Source organism: Anarrhichthys ocellatus, unplaced genomic scaffold (genome assembly GCF_004355925.1).
Source record: "Anarrhichthys ocellatus isolate YVR2014 unplaced genomic scaffold, GSC_Weel_1.0 scaffold4, whole genome shotgun sequence".
NCBI classification, from domain to species: Eukaryota; Metazoa; Chordata; class Actinopteri; order Perciformes; family Anarhichadidae; genus Anarrhichthys; species Anarrhichthys ocellatus.
The window spans coordinates 15,264,102-15,279,719 of NW_022280034.1; the positions used below are offsets into that span (position 1 = coordinate 15,264,102).

The following is a 15,618-nucleotide window of genomic DNA, read 5'->3' on the forward strand; positions in this document are numbered from 1 at the left end:
TTATATTTATAATAGCAGCTGAAAGTTAACCTTTTCTTTCTTGAAAACAACACTCTTCTGCCTTATAGCAGAAATGTTTAATAGGTCACTAATTAGGCGTCTTGTAGTTCTGGTAGATTACAGCTTTACAGTTCTGGTAGCCAGAATTCCCAACACCGAGCCAAATAATCAACTGGGTCAGATATTCATCAACAACTACAATCAACCCCCATGGAAATGTTAATATTGTATTTTGGGGCTGCTTTTGATAACATATTTGACATGTTCTTCCATGTTGGCTGCTGCTGTGCATATCTTCTCCAGCCTCTCACATTATATGCTGCGTTGTGGCCTGTAGAGGTTTGTATGCAGCGTGCTGCAGCTCTGTTGGTGAGCTGCGAAGCACTAGAGGTGAGATAAGTACACTACTGCAGTGAAACAACAGGCCTACTATTCCCTCTCCGATTAGTGGTGTCCTCGACTGACCCCTCCAAGACATCCACTCACTGTAAGCTTCAAACCAACTCCTGAGACAACAAGAGGGGGGGGGGGGGGGGACTACTGATGAAGTAGTCTTTAAACCTCAAGAACACTGAGGAGTAGAAGTGAAAGAAGAAGAAGAGCAAAGATAACCGCAAAGATAACCGCAAAGTACGAGCAGGTAAGGAGACGACAAAATATGGGCTAAGAGCCGGAGGGAGGCGGTGACGGGGGAAGATGAAAGGGGCGATGACAGACAGGTGAAGAGGCATTTGAGGTTCCACGGTGCGTTCTCACCTGGCTGGAGGCCTGGAGGATCTTGGAGCGGAAAGGCACGACGGCACATAGCACAGACAGGAACCAGAAGATGAAGAGGACCCCTGAGGACTGGACCCCGCGTAACCTCTCAAACTGGATCAGAAACGTGGCCAACAGCTGAGAGGGAGAGGGGGGGGGGGGAGGAATGGGGTTGGCCAGAGTGAGAGGCTGAGTTAGATTAGCCCCGACAGAATCACTGAGGGCATGTAAGGTGAACCACGGTCTGACTGGGTTTCACGCTGACTGCAGCTCCCCCATCCAACGCCGCCGGGTTAGGCAGGCTGAAGCAGGAGTTAAGGTTTTATTCTTTAACCCGACATAGCGCCTCAAGAGAACTATAGACAAGCTCTCCTCGAGTATTTAAAAAAATAAAAGCAGCATGTTCTCACACGGGCAGAGAACTCTGCAGGCAGAGAGCGACAGGTCTACAGTCTATAGATTCAGTTTTGCAGCAAATAACATTATTTTGTTTGTTTATTTTGTAATGTGTGAGTATGTAGATCTTTTTAAACAAATATAATAAAATAAACATACCTATACAAGCAGTTATGTCTCTAGTTATGCCCTAATACGCTTTTACATTTGCTACCTAAAAACTGAAAATGGAGGAGATGCTCGCAGATAAAAACAAATCACATAAATTGTGGGTGGAGGAAGATCTTGTAAAGTTTAAGTGGCAGTGATATTCCAATTGATGTCCTATTATAAAATGGTATGTATGACAATTTTTTGGCATATTAACTGCTAAAAAAGTAAATAATGATGTTTAGCGTAGTACATACTGTATAGAATTAGCCATTGTGAAGACTATATGGACCAAAGACGAAAACACTGAACAAATTAATTGAAAAAATATCCGATAGATTCATTTATAACAAAATAAATTATTGCAGCCCTGAAATTCCCATTGTGGCTTGAATATATACTTTAAAGTAATACTGTGAAATATTCAACATGTTGACCCCAAACAAGTTTTTTGAGTTAAAGACAGTTGACCGAGGGCAGCAAGAGCATTCGATAAAAAAAACAGAACCACACATCTTCTTACAAAACCTGAAAAGAGGCAACTGTTTTTGGGTGGAGATATCCTCACCATGGTCATGCCCAGAATCAGCGGGGTGACGAAGTAGATGGGCGGCTGGGTGTGACCCTGCCGAAGCTCGTGGAATGTGTAGAAGAGATCGGTCCAACACACAATCCACAACAACAAGCCAAACACCTGAGAGCAGCAGAGAGAGAGGAGGAAAGGCAACACAGGGAAGTAAGGGAGATGATTAACTGGCCCGTAATTTATCTAAGCATTGGCGGGGGGGGGGGTTTGGATTTACCTGTGCTCATTGTTCAGAAGTTAGTAATTACCATTTGCATTTAGAGTCAAATCTAACTATAAAGCAAGGAATCACTGTGTGTGTCCTTCACATATCTCAAGAATGCTTCATCCGACCTACTTCACAAGAGACGGGTGGACGGATTGTTATACGTGCAGTGTTTAAGTTGGTGCAATATGGACACGTTCAACATAAATTAACTTTGAATAAAAAAGCGAACAGCGTTTTGTTCAGCAGTGGGCTGATTGGCTCATTGACTTTTTGCTGCTGGATATACAAACGTTGCAGCCAGGCGGCAACCTCCGGTTCTGCAGAGTGAAGCCGATATGCAAGTGTCTTAAAATGTGCATTCTCTCTACTGACCAGCAGGGGGCGACTCCTCTGATTGTATAGAAGTCTATGAGAAAACGGCTCTACTTCTCTCTTATTTATTACCTAAGTAAACATTGTAAACATGAGTTTATGGTCTCAATCTCTAGTTTCAAGTCTTCTTCAATACAGCACGATGTTCATTTAGTAATTATGGTCCATTTAGAGTACAATGGACCATAAAGAGGAGTCAGCTTTAGGGCGAGGCTACTGTGATTGACAGGTCGTTGCCGCTATCACAGCCGTATCCGGCATCTCTACATCACTCCTCCTCCTCCTCCTTCCAAATATGGTAACTTTCGTTCATCGGTTGCCGTATTCTAAGATGGCGACGGTGAAATTAAAACTAACTGTTTTGGAGCCACCAATGAAGTACTCATCAACCAACTGTACTCATAACACTGAGCGACCGATATCAATCACATGCATCGGTCTTACCGTGCGCTTTGGAGTACACAGTGTTAAAAGCGAATCTCACCGTTTTGAACCTGTTCATGATGGACATCATGATGTAGCCTCTGCTGTTCCTCTTGAGATAGAAGAGGTAGATGGGGCAGACGGCCCAAAGGTAGACGCACGGCAGCCATGACAGGACAGAGAGCTGGAAACACTCTGGGAGGTCGGGCCGATCTGTGTGGAGCGTCTGATTAATTTCCTGCAGAGACACACAGCATGGGGAACAGCACATTAGCTTGCACGCCATCTGAGCGGTGCTATCTGAACCTTCCCACTGACCAGCACAGATCATGACTCAAACACACGCTATCGACATTGCACACACGTGGCATCACCGCTCCTCCTGCACTCCCACACACCACAAGAACTTTATCGGACCGGATGTTTTCCTTGAAGTGATATCAGTAAACACTTTGACAGTATTTCCCCATCTCTATAGTAAAGGGGGGGGGCAAACATGTTGGAAATTCAAGTTCTTCAAGTTTACAAGCTCTCAATAACCTTAAATGCAGAGACAACCAGCTTTAGCTGAGTGAAGCAAGTTAAATGGGTCTTTTCAGATTCGGAGGCTGCAGGAGTGGGCCTGTGTGCAGGAAATACCAAATACCAAACGTAAAATTCAATCCCGCTTTTGAGGAATGAGACCATGTGACGTACTGAAGTGCATACAGAGCTTCACAACTGTGACACTGTGTTCTCTTCCTGAATGAATCAGATCAGAGATTTATTGTAGCTGTTAATCAGTTACTGTATATTAAAGCTACTTGGAGGACTTCATTCTGTGGACAAAAAGCAGTAATGTTTTCCACACCAGAGTCCATTTAGAAACCTTTTATTTTACTGAAGCAGAGTTTGACAGTCTGCCCCACACGGTCCTGGTTCTGCCGTACCTCCCTTCACTCAGGCGGGTCCAGCAGTACGGCCTGGGTCTCCAGCAGGGCGGAGGTGTCGGTGTTGGCTTCCAGCGGAGCAGAGAGGGGAAGCTCTGCTCCTAGTCGAAGGAGAGGTCGAGGTCGAGGGCAGCGGCTTAGCCGAATCTGGGTCTGTCCTGGAGCACAGGTTTGTTTGTGACTTGCCCAGGGGAAGGGCGACCACGTGCTCGGCCTAACTTGAGCACTTTAATCAATCTAGGTCACTTCTGCTGCTTCCACACTAGAATCAAAAGCATGCAGGGACCTGAAAACACGGGCTTGGGTTCACCAAGGTAAGAAACTCGAGCTCTACGTGTGGCGATATGGTAATGTTAAACTTTTCCACGACATTGTATGAAAACAGTATGATTCATTTATTTTGCTGCAGAGGGACAATGACCGAGTGATCCAGTGGACATCCGGAGGAGAAAGGTAAAGTAAACATGAATCATAGTGACACAGCGGTTCCCGTGGGCCCCTGGAAAAACGCTGACTCGGGCCCACCCACAGATGGAACCAAGATAAACACAGCTGCTAGATACACCGGCACACCCACCTGCGTGAATCACGCGTGTAAGGCCAAGTGTGTGTTTGAAAGTGTTGTAGTGGTAAGGAGGTGATGGGTGATGATTGTTTCCATGGATGAGGGGAGAAAATAAAGGCTCCTCTGGTTGTTATGAAAGAATGTGGTCACTCCCTTTTTTTAAATGATTCACCTGATACAGAGTCGGTTTTCTGCACAGAAGAACTTGTGGAGGCTTGACAAAGTTAACGATCAATATCAATTCACAGCATTGTTGATAACGAAATATCTTGAACTCAAACACAATTCATAAGCATTAATAGTCCAGAGCTCACCGTGAGGAGCGTTTCAAATAGAAGCTATTAAATGGTGACAAAGGCATCAGAAATTATAATCATTCATAACCAAAGCAGACTTTTTCTGATGATAATCATGAAAAAATGAGAGAAAAGCTGCTCCTAACACACTCTTACGAAATGTATAATGGCTGCCCTTCACAGACTTTCAGGCTGTTATCACTACACTTGAAACCTGAAACTTCAACAAAAGGTGAGATAAAAAAAAAAGAAAAGGGGTGAGGCGCTTTGCTATTACAGCCAGCCGGCTTCAGTGGGTCGGGCTTAGACCTCACAATCAAAGAACAGGGAGCCTGAAACCAGTCCTCTAGACGATGAGGCAGAGAGTGCCCCCCCCCCCGTGGGTTTATTCACTCGTGGGATTGTTGCGTAGCACCGAGCTATTATCAACGGACGGTTTCAGAGCCACAGGGACCTATTGCTAAAGCCCGACTTCAAAAACAAACAGAAACCTGCTCCAGTCTGATGTGCTCTAATAAAGGCCGTGTGGCCAATGATGGCATTGAAGCAGAGTAGAAGTGTGTGTACGATTATGGAGTTTTTCTATAACGCATTAAAGTAAACTTGTGCAAATAAACACTTTTCACTGAAAGAGTTTTTTGTATTTCTCAATACTCAGTGACTAACAAGAATAACAAGATCAAGTTACACAAACAAAAATGCTGCCTGTTATACATCAACAGAATTGGTCGGCTGTTATTTCTCAGAAGGTCGCCACTGGCCAGGAGAGATGCGGCACTGTGCACCGTTTTGACCTGAACTTTTAGTTCTATTTATTCCCCGTCGCTCGATTTGAAGGCGCCCAAGAGATATGAAGTGACTCTCTCTGAACGATGAGTAATCGCCGTACCCGCTTCACAGTAAAAGCATTCCTGAGGCTGAGTGATGGAAAGCTTTTACTGTGAAGAAGCAGGAAGTTTACATTAGCAGTATATTACATTACATTACGGTCTGCTCATGCTAAACTTCCAAAGCTGTCTTTCGTGGCTTGTTAGGGCAACCTCATCTGAATGCCGGGGTCGCTCAGTAGGCCAGTCCCTGCCTGTCAAATTCCACTGCTCTAACATATAGTTACTAGTCATAGTATAGAAACAAACAACTATTTGTTATCTATAGATATAGTGGCGTAGTGATGCCTGGAGGAGAGAATGCAGTTAATTTTATCTGCTTAGGCTAAACTACAGGGGCTGGCCTCGTCTGTATAATACGGCCCATGACACGGAGAAGGCTCAACAGCGTGTGCGAGCATCCCGCAACCGTCAACACAACCCTCTGTAGCATGTTATACAGTATAGTCGTCTACAGTCTGCATAATACATTACAGTCATTTAGCAGACGCTTTTATCCAAAGCGACTTACAATTCAGATTCTATCACATTTCTACGGGAGCAATTTTTGGGGTTAAGTGTCTTGCTCAAGGACACATCGACATGCAATTAGCGGAGCCGGAACCGGGGACCGAACCACCGATCCTCTGATTGAAGTACGGCCCTGCTATCCACTTCGCCACAGTCGCCCATACAGTACCACAGTATCACATCGCAGCTCTGAAACAGCCAGAGGGAAGCAGACCAGCAGTCTGAAATTTGCAAGAAGAGGAACAACCCTCCAAACCACAACACTCCCTGCAGCACTCTACAAATATATTTCACGATCAGGGCAGGCCCCAAAGCCTGGCTCTGTTGATCCATCACAGAACGGAGAGAACACAAACAGAAGGTTTCTCTCTACGTTACATTTTTAAATCAACCTGATTTGTCCAGACACAAATCCGCCAGAGACGGCAGATTCAGCTCGAGCTAATTAACAGGACATTAAGCTGGAGAGACACTGCTGTAACATTGTAACATGCCGTTAGTCAGAGCGGGGTTGAGTAAATCATTTCTTCACAACAGAAACTTCCTTGAGCAATATCCAATCAAATATGATAATAAAAAACTTTTTATCTGATCAATAATCCATCAATCTAATAGTCAACACATTGATCGATTATCAAAATAGTCGTTAGTTGCAGCCCTAGTAGTCTCATATTTACGGTAATGATATCAATCTTCTTATCTAACGCCCCCGGCTGCTACTCTGTCCAGCTGTCAGAGCTACCATGGAGCCCACACTGTCACTAACTGCACTCTCTGAATAAATATGATCTCATTTTTTGTGAAAAGACGATTTCAAAGAGAAGCACACAGAAGGCTTCACAATATGCATTTCCAGAATATATCCAGGAGGATCGCGCCCTCTGCTCAGAAGGTATACGGAGCAACAGTCCCGCCGTGAACAGGCTGTGTTAAAGGGGCTCATGACTCGCTCCAGATCCTCGAAACCAGCCTGAAAAAATGAAGAAAATCAGAAACGATAGCGCGAGAGTCAATGGAGTACCGCTGGATGGTCGCTGGATGGTCGTACCCTGGTCTGAGCTGGCCGACACTACGCTGATTGGCCAGTCTGTGTTCGAGGGGCGGGACCTAGCGAAGGGTAAGTTAATGCTATGTCAATCTGTACCAGCTTGTGGAGTCTAAGTCAGTAACAGTCAGCCAACACACCTCTAAAAGTAGTGCAGGTGTTGTGGGGTGCTTTCTAGTGTATTCAGAGGTTTGAGAGAATAAATGGCTGCAGGCTGTCCATCTGTTCCCTGTTACACTGAAAATCTGTCTGGTTAAGGCCGACGACAGTAAAGACACGAATCGCTGCTGTTCGTTTGCACTCCGACATGGAAAACATTAGCAGTGTTATTCATGTATCTGTGTTCTTCACAGTTTACTGGACGCTCACGGATTCCTTGAATGCAGACATAGACATTCCTATCCGTGTGCTTTAGACGCAACTTTCTGTCTTACTTGAAAGTGAAAACCAATAAAACTGTTGCAGAACACACAGGAAGTGACTCAGACAGGAAGGATAATAAATCACAGGCCGGCCTGCAGTCAGATTTGGATAACTCCATGAATTAACATTATCATTTTTTCATTTATCAAGAGAGACAGGAGGGTGAACAATATGCACTAGCTGCTAATGTTAGCTCCCCAGGTTTTTTACGTAGAAACGTAATGTTTTAGAAACGTATATCTCCTTCTAACCCCTCTGGGTAACGAGCATCACTATTACACAACATTAAACCGTGAGCAGCTCCAAATCCACGAAATCAGCCTGAAAATTAAGGAAATCTGAAACCATTGCATGAGAGTCTATGGAGCAGAGCCAGATAGATGTCGGACCCTGTCGGAGCGAGGCCAATACTACACTATGATTGGCCAGTCTGCATTCAGGGGTGTAATATAATATAGTGACGGGTCAATAGGGTGCAGGGAAGTTGTATTGATGGAACATTTTATATTTAATTGTTAATTTGAATTAAGTTCTGGAAGTTGGTTTTAACAAGTGAAATCTATGATAAATGAGTGGATGGGCGAGTGGAAGGCAAATATTCGGATGCAATGATTGCGAGATGTTTCTAACTGAGACGAAATTTGGGATCAAAGAAATGACAAATGACTCATCAAGCCAAACCTAGATAAGAAAATGCTGAATTTACTTTATGGAGCCATTATCATTACTGTTATTATTTCCCTGCAGTCATTCACAGTGCGGAAAAAAAACCTCAACAGATACACGCTGACTACTGGGAAGCAGGGAACTTTCCCACCAAACGCCCCTCGTGACTTTCACTTCTTCAATTTCCGTTCAGCCTCAGCCTACAGCAGCGAAACCTCGACTAGGGAGGGAATGAAATATGTCAAGACTTATGCAACACCTTATAGCTTACACCGAGCTCTCCATCAACACAAGGGTAACCCGAGCCGCCGCTGACAGTCTGAATCGTTGGTATTAACTGCTGCTGATGAATGGGTTTGGGAACATGTCTGTGCTGCCTGCCACACATTATGTCTGCTGCTGCTACGCCTCCTTGTGAATACACTCCTTGTAGCTTTTGTAACTGGAGCACACGGTCAATTCATGCATTAGTTTCTCCAAATGAACGGGTGAGTTCACATCAACACTGGTGTATTTTTTTGGTCATTAAACATTTTTGGGGCTTAGGGAAACTATTTCACCAAAAGGTCCATTAGAAGCTCTTCGGGAGCTTTTGATTATATCTCATGATCTTCCTAAGCAAATGAAGTTTGCCCAATTGTCATAGAACTGTGGATTTTCAATTTTTGATTATTAAATCAAATCCAGTAATTAATGCTATTCAAGGCTGACCTTTTTTTTAACAGCTGTATTAAAGGGATAGTTTGGATGTTTTGAAGTGGGCACATTTGGAGCATGTGGCTAGTTCCTACACATTGCGCCTTTAAGCAGAGATGGACATGGCTACCTAAAAATGCTCACAGTGAACCATTATTATTGGCCTTTGTAGCGAGATTGTTTTACCAACTGCTGTTTGCGAACATCAAGAATGAACTTTCAATCTCAATATTTTGGACTTTATGACCAGGCACAGTCAGACAGGGAGCACAGCTCACGCAACATGTAAATCATGTCCCACATGCCAGTCACAGAATCCAGCTATAACACGCTCCAACATTTGCATGCCATCCACGCCACAGTCTGCTGTTGTTGCTCCAATGAGTGACACATTAACCCACCCTGCAAAACAAATGCACCAGCGATGGCAGCGCACACAATCTCCTAACCTGTCACATGAAATGATTCCAAAAATAATACGCACGTTCGTTGTCAACACTCGACGATGGCCTCAGAGCGAGGCTCTTAGCGTTACCGGGGTTTTGCACCTGGCTTCAGCAGAGGGGTATTCAGTTGGTGGCAATCTGCAACCACACTGCTAGATGCCACCAATTCCTACACACTGCCCCAAATCGTCAGATGTAGCAATAACGAAAACAATCTTTAATCTGGTAGCCTATTAGATAGAGTTTACAATTCAATTGGAACATATTGTTACTTTGTTGCACAGGAATCAATGTTTCAGACTTCCCCATGTTAGTGACACACTGACACAAAAGTCAAATGCAACAATTTCAAAGTTCTTGTTCAGCAAGCGTGGTCTCAAATTTGGCACGCTTTTGGGATCAGATCTAAGAGATCTTGATCTTTTGAAGGTGACACTTGAAAGTGAAAAGCAACCATTATATCAGCGTGTTAGCAGATACACAGGACCTTTAAAGCCCCTTTCCGTCAAGATTGTGTGCAGGCTATCGCTTGAAAGCTTGTTAATTAATCTTCCCTACAAAGCAAGGAGCGGTTGGAGTGCTGGTTTTACAAACGTAAGTCTATTTTGAGCTTCACCTTTTATCAACTGGAGATAAAACCGGTTGTATCTGACATATTTTTTTACAAACAATGAGATTGCAAATGAAGTCCTTGTTCTGAAGCCTTCGTGTTTAAACCGACTCGCACAGAACATGCATTTTTGAGTGCTGGGGGGATTACAACTGCCTCCAGTTTGTTTGAAGTGGTCGTAAACAGCAGCAACCAGTTTAGATCACCTCAGATCACCTCAAAAACAAGCCGGCCCTCAGTGTAATATCCAATTCAAAGAGTCCTCAATGACGTCTCATGGCAGAACTTGCGCAGATCTGTATCAGACGTCAATGTGAACCAGTGATTTGATTTATGGCTGTGGGAATGCGTGTTTGCCATGTTTATCATTCACAGGATTAAAACACACATTATTATTTGCGTGGGTAGAAAAGGCACTCTGTGTGACCCCGGTTACCTTTAACAGAGCGTCATCCTCTAGCTCTCTGAGGAAAAGTGGTGTAAGAAATAGAAAGTTTCCATAATATTCCCATTAGGATTTAACGTGTCTGTGTGTGGTACTACCTCATCCTAATACCCTACTACGGTATTTCTTATCTCCTATAGTACTCATGATACTTACTGATAGGGTGTCTGTGGTGATTAACAGTGATATGCATCTCTTGTTGGTGATTTTGTCTACAATGATATGTGTATAAAGTAGCTATTATACTTTATGTGATTTTATCACCATGCAGAAATATTCCCAATGAGACTGCAGCGTGTGTTTAATATGCTATCCATTAGATACATACTTTGTAGTATTGTTATCTCTAGTGTACTATCACTGTATTATTCCTAGAGGGACGTAGCTACTGTATACTGACTCTGAGATAAGTTCCCCGACCTTATCGTGTCAAAGGTGTACACTAAATACTACAAAACATTCATATTTAGCTATATAATCTTAGTTTCCTACAGGAGTACATGTCCTCGAGGGCAGCAGTGTCCTGCCTCTCTATACAGCAAACGATACGTAATTCGGCATTAATTGGGAGCTTGTCAACACAGTAAAGGCTATTAAGAGGGTTATATATATACTTAGCTATGACCGCTGGTGTACTTCTAAATGGCTGCCCGGAAAAGAAAAGAAAAACATGGCATAACATTGCTCAACCTTGCCAGGTAGTACACATGCATACATACACACGGCCAATGGAGTTACAGTAGGCTATCTGGTAACATACACGCCACTCGTGGAAAAACCAGGGGAGCGGACCACAGCGAGTGACGGGAAACCGTACTCACCCAGAAAGGGAGCTCTGGTCCGCAAAGCCGCTCCATCTCTTGTCAGTCGGCGGGAGACCGGGAGAACAGACGGAGAGCTCTTTAAACCTCGCTACCGGTCGACAGCTTTCCCCTGTTCCTTTGCGGTAAAAAAAAAAAAAAAAACGCTCGCTGACTGTCACATGCCACACGGACCGGTACGGTACGTGTTGCGGAGGCGCTTCGGTTTCTGTTGACACCGTGGACCGACCTGCGCAGAGAAACGCTCCGCAACTTCCGCTCTGCTGAGAGACGGAAAAGAAAAGTCGTCTCGGAGTCAGCGGAGAATCAGTTGAAGGGGAGGTTGTCATGATGGCAGGGTGTCAGCTTGCTTGGCCCCGCCCCCTCCCCCTCTCGCTCTCTCTCTCTCTCTCTCTCTCCCCCTCTCACTCACTCTCTGTCTCTCTCTCTCTCTCTCTTTCTCTCTGTTTCTCTCTGTCTCTCTCTCTCTCTCTTTCTCTCTGTTTCTCTCTGTCTCTCCTCCTCTCTCTCTGTCTCTCTCTCTGTCCCCCCCTCTCTCTCTCTGTCTCTCTCTGTCTCTCTCTCTATCTCTCTCTGTTTATTGCCAAACTTTACACATAGGAGGAATTTGACTAGGTGAATGGTGCATGACAATAAGCATTATGTGACATCATTTAAAAATAGAAAAATATTCAAATTTTTATGTGATAAACAAACAAATAACATTCTGTTAAAACAAGTATTATTAAAATTGCAAGTGTATATTGATAGAGAAAAGATGTGAAAGGGTGTGTAACTGTAAGAAATTGTCCTGGGGATGTAAGTGTCTGAGTCAGTGGGCTTTATTGATGAACCCAACTGCAGACAGGAAGACACTGTTCATGTGACGTGAGGTCTTGGTCCTGATGGACCGCAGTCTCCTGCCTGAGGGATAGGGACTCAAATAGTTTGTGTCCAAGTTGGGTGAGAGGGGTCGGCTACAATCTCTGTTCGCCGCCTCAGGGTCCTGGAGGCGAACAAGTCGTTGAGGGACGGCAGATTGCAGTCAATCACCCTCTGAGCAGAGCGAAGGATCAGAGGATGGACGCAATGATGGCTGTGTAGAAGTGCACCATCATTGTCCTCTTCAGCTGCCTCAGCAAGTGTATCCTCTGCTGAGCTTTCTTGGTGATGGAGCTGATGTTCAGCTCCCACTTGAGGTCCTGGGTCATGGTGGAGCCCAGGAAGCGGAAGGACTCCACAGCGTCGACGGGGGAGTCACACAGGGTGATAGGAGCAGGAAATCCACAACCATCTCCACTGTCTTTAGAGCGTTGAACTCTAGGTTGTTCAGACCGCACCAGTTCACCAGATGGTCAATCTCCCACTTGTAGGCGGACTCATCTCCACCAGAGATGAGTCCAATGAGGGTGGTGTCATCCGCCAACTTCAGGAGCGTGACGGACTGGTGACTGAGGTGCAGCTGTTTGTATATAGGGAGAAGAGTAGAGGGGAAAGAACGCAGCTTTCGGGGGCAACCAGCTTGCAGGCCTCCGTCATTGCTGGAGTGGGGGGGCTTTGGGCTTGTGATCTGACTGAGTGACCGAGTCACTTGCTGAGAGCTGGTGTTACAGTTTCTCAGAGTGCTGTCGTTTAGCGTCTCTCACTGCCTTGCTAAACCTGTATTTTGACTCTCTAAACATGCTAAATGCCTGATCCGTATGCAACCGCTGAGTTCAGCCAGGGTTTGTCGTTGTTGTAACTCACCCTGGTGCATGGTGCTCATTGGTAGCAGTCCTGAAAACATCCCAGTCTGTACAGTCCAAGCACGACGGGCGTGCTCTCTCTCTCACACACACACACACACACAACATGACACACATGACTCAACAAATTGAAATCTGTCGCTTTTGCTGAATCATTCCATCACGGTTTTATAAAGTGAGGAATATAATTACAGGCAGACTAGAGCCGGGCCAGAGTGACATTTTGGTGGTCCTCGCAATTCATGAAGGACCAGCAGTCAGGAGCAGAGGGTCGGGGTGAAGTGAGTTACATAAATGTACGAGGTTTGGGCTTATGTCAGGTCCTCACAATGATACGTCTATGTGTGGGAGAGGTGCAGCAACAGGTCCTCAGCCCCACCCATTGAGTGTCTGCCTGCACCTTCATACGTCCATACAGCTGAATACATTACAGACATTTAAGGAATGTAAAGCCTTCATTTTACAGCCCGGAAGGTTTACTCAAGCAATTCTGTACACACTAGCAATGTTAGTAGGCCGATTGCTCTGCCACTCCACAATCTATGCCAATTAGCATACATCTCCAGAACTGAAACCTGAAGATTGGATGAAGCCAGGTATAAAAATTTATTTAATGTCACAAGTTTTTACAGAGGGAATATAGGATATTTCCTTTTATCTCTCCATAAATCAGAAATTACTGTCAACAGAAAATCCATTCTGCCATGTTTTAGGTCTAAAATGTTGTATAAATCAGGCTACGAATTATAGGAATAAACCCGTCAGTGAAATCCTTCAGAATATAGATGGGAATGAAACTAGAAAGTTTGCTGTTTGTTAGTGCTCCTGAAGTAGAGATTGAGAAAACAATAATTTGGAGAAAACGGCCTTTATGGATATGTGAAATGACATACATTTTGACGGCACTACAGGTGAATAGGTGAAACTTCCCCGGTTCATTACTTACATTGAGACAATAATTTTTCAGATTTTCTAATATTTTTGAAATGTTATTTTTGAATATGCAAATGAAGAGTTATCTAATGCCAACTTGTCCCCGAATAAACATGAACAACTGGACCTAATGATGACAGAACGGGCCCTAAAGTCCTGCCTCAGAACCATCGCTAACCCACTCCTTGACCCCCCACAGGTTCTACAGAGCCAACAGGTATGTTCATCTCATCCTCCAGGGCCTGGCTGGACCCCTCAGGAACCTATGCCAGGATCCTGTTTGTGGACCTCAGCTCTGCCGTTAACGGCTTCAATCTGGCTCTGCTGCAGGACAATCTCTTCCTAGCAGTGGATGGCTTGCTTCCTGTCTGACAGGAAGCTGCACGTGAAGGTGGGGGAAACGCGTCTTTAACTCCTGGACCATCAGCACCGGTACCCCCTCAAGGCCGTGGAAATGGTTTTGGGTTTTAGGAAGAAAGTATCTTTCAGTGAAAACAAAACTGTGGTGACAGAAAGCATCTTCAACACAGCATGTGACTTGTCGCCTCTCATAACAGAACAGGTGCAGGTCTCTGTTTGCTTGCCCCGTGGCCACCAGCTCCTTCTAATTTGTTAGGAAGGGTGAAATGCAAAGGGGTCGACGTCTCCAGGGTCGACGTCTCCCTTTTTCCTTGTCAGGGATCGCAGAGAGAGGTCAGAGATAACTGTGCTCTTGGAGGGGGATTTAGTGAGACCTCTGGGATCAGGGTGGGATATCCCACATTTAAAGATGTAAGTGTGAAACAGCTGACAGCCCAGCGCTGATGAAGCTGTGTAAGCTCGGGGCAAAAGGTGTCAGAATGCAGCAACCCGGAGCAGATGTTCTCGTTTTACGGCTTAACCTTGCTCTTAATATGTTTCTGACTAAATCTTTAGATTTATATTTGATCAAGCGCCGCCTATTGACAGTTTGATTAGAGTTCACGAGCAGGGATTTAAAACACTGCGTCGCCTCTGATTGGTTGTTTTTCTCGGGCCACGGTGGATCTTGCAAAAGCTAATGAGGCAGAGAAGCCTGTTTTTTTCCCCCCACAGATTAAATGTCACATGTACTACTGTCAGGATATAGTGACAGTTTGAGCAAATGGGACAAAAAAAAGTTATTTTCCTAAAAAGATACCAACTGCTGCTTTAACAGTTAGTGTGAAAAAGTCCCTAATGAGACATATCGCTTTACAGTTACATCGCCGGGTCAGATCACAATATGATGCACTCTTTCCCTTGCAAGTGAAACTCCCAAAAATGTTTTTAAACTCAAATCCCTGCAGTTTGACATTTCCTAAAAAACATTACAGAGGACACATGAGAGCTACCGAGTCCGTCTGATTTAGTTTGGGCTGTAGTTGCTACGGTTACATCCGCCTGAGTTAAAGAGTCACTGATCTTTGAAGTTCTCAGTAATCTTTTGAGTTTGTGGTGGTGGTTTATCTGATTAATCAGTTTTGACAATAAAAAAAACATCAGATAAAAGCGTAATATACCAAGGCCTGTTCTGCATGCAAGTCATTTCAGGCCAAACCATAGAGGAAAGACAGAGTTAGAATTACACAGTGCATTGCTTTGTATTTGGTTTGTGATGCAAAATAGCTGATTTGTCCAACGTTGGTGGAGAGAGGGAACTTTATGTTTAGGAAAGACATTCGACTTTAAGTTATATTGTAGTGGAATTCCTCTGTGGAGCGGTGAGGCTTT

At 44.5% G+C, this 15,618-nt stretch overlaps 1 protein-coding gene across 1 annotated transcript; it reads right to left on the bottom strand.

Annotated features, from left to right (window-relative positions):
- Positions 1-579: 579 nt before the first annotated feature.
- Positions 580-11,550, bottom strand: LOC116381121 (canalicular multispecific organic anion transporter 2-like). The gene is made up of 4 exons (XM_031842966.1): positions 11,231-11,550; positions 2,953-3,129; positions 1,871-1,996; positions 580-894 (listed from the first exon to the last, which is right to left on the bottom strand). Exons 1-4 carry the CDS (start codon positions 11,264-11,266, stop codon positions 664-666), a joined length of 570 nt encoding a protein of 189 aa, XP_031698826.1. The 5' UTR covers positions 11,267-11,550; the 3' UTR covers positions 580-663.
- Between the last annotated feature and the right edge of the window lie 4,068 nt (positions 11,551-15,618).

Excerpts from the sequence above, each read along its gene's own strand:
- LOC116381121 (XM_031842966.1), bottom strand. The coding sequence starts at position 11,266 with ATGGAGCGGCTTTGCGGACCAGAGCTCCCTTTCTGG. Across the intron at positions 3,130-11,230 it reads GACCAGAGCTCCCTTTCTGG|GAAATTAATCAGACGCTCCA; the intron begins GTGAGTACGGTT and ends GTGTCTCTGCAG. Across the intron at positions 1,997-2,952 it reads TCATGAACAGGTTCAAAACG|GTGTTTGGCTTGTTGTTGTG; the intron begins GTGAGATTCGCT and ends TGCTGCTCTCAG.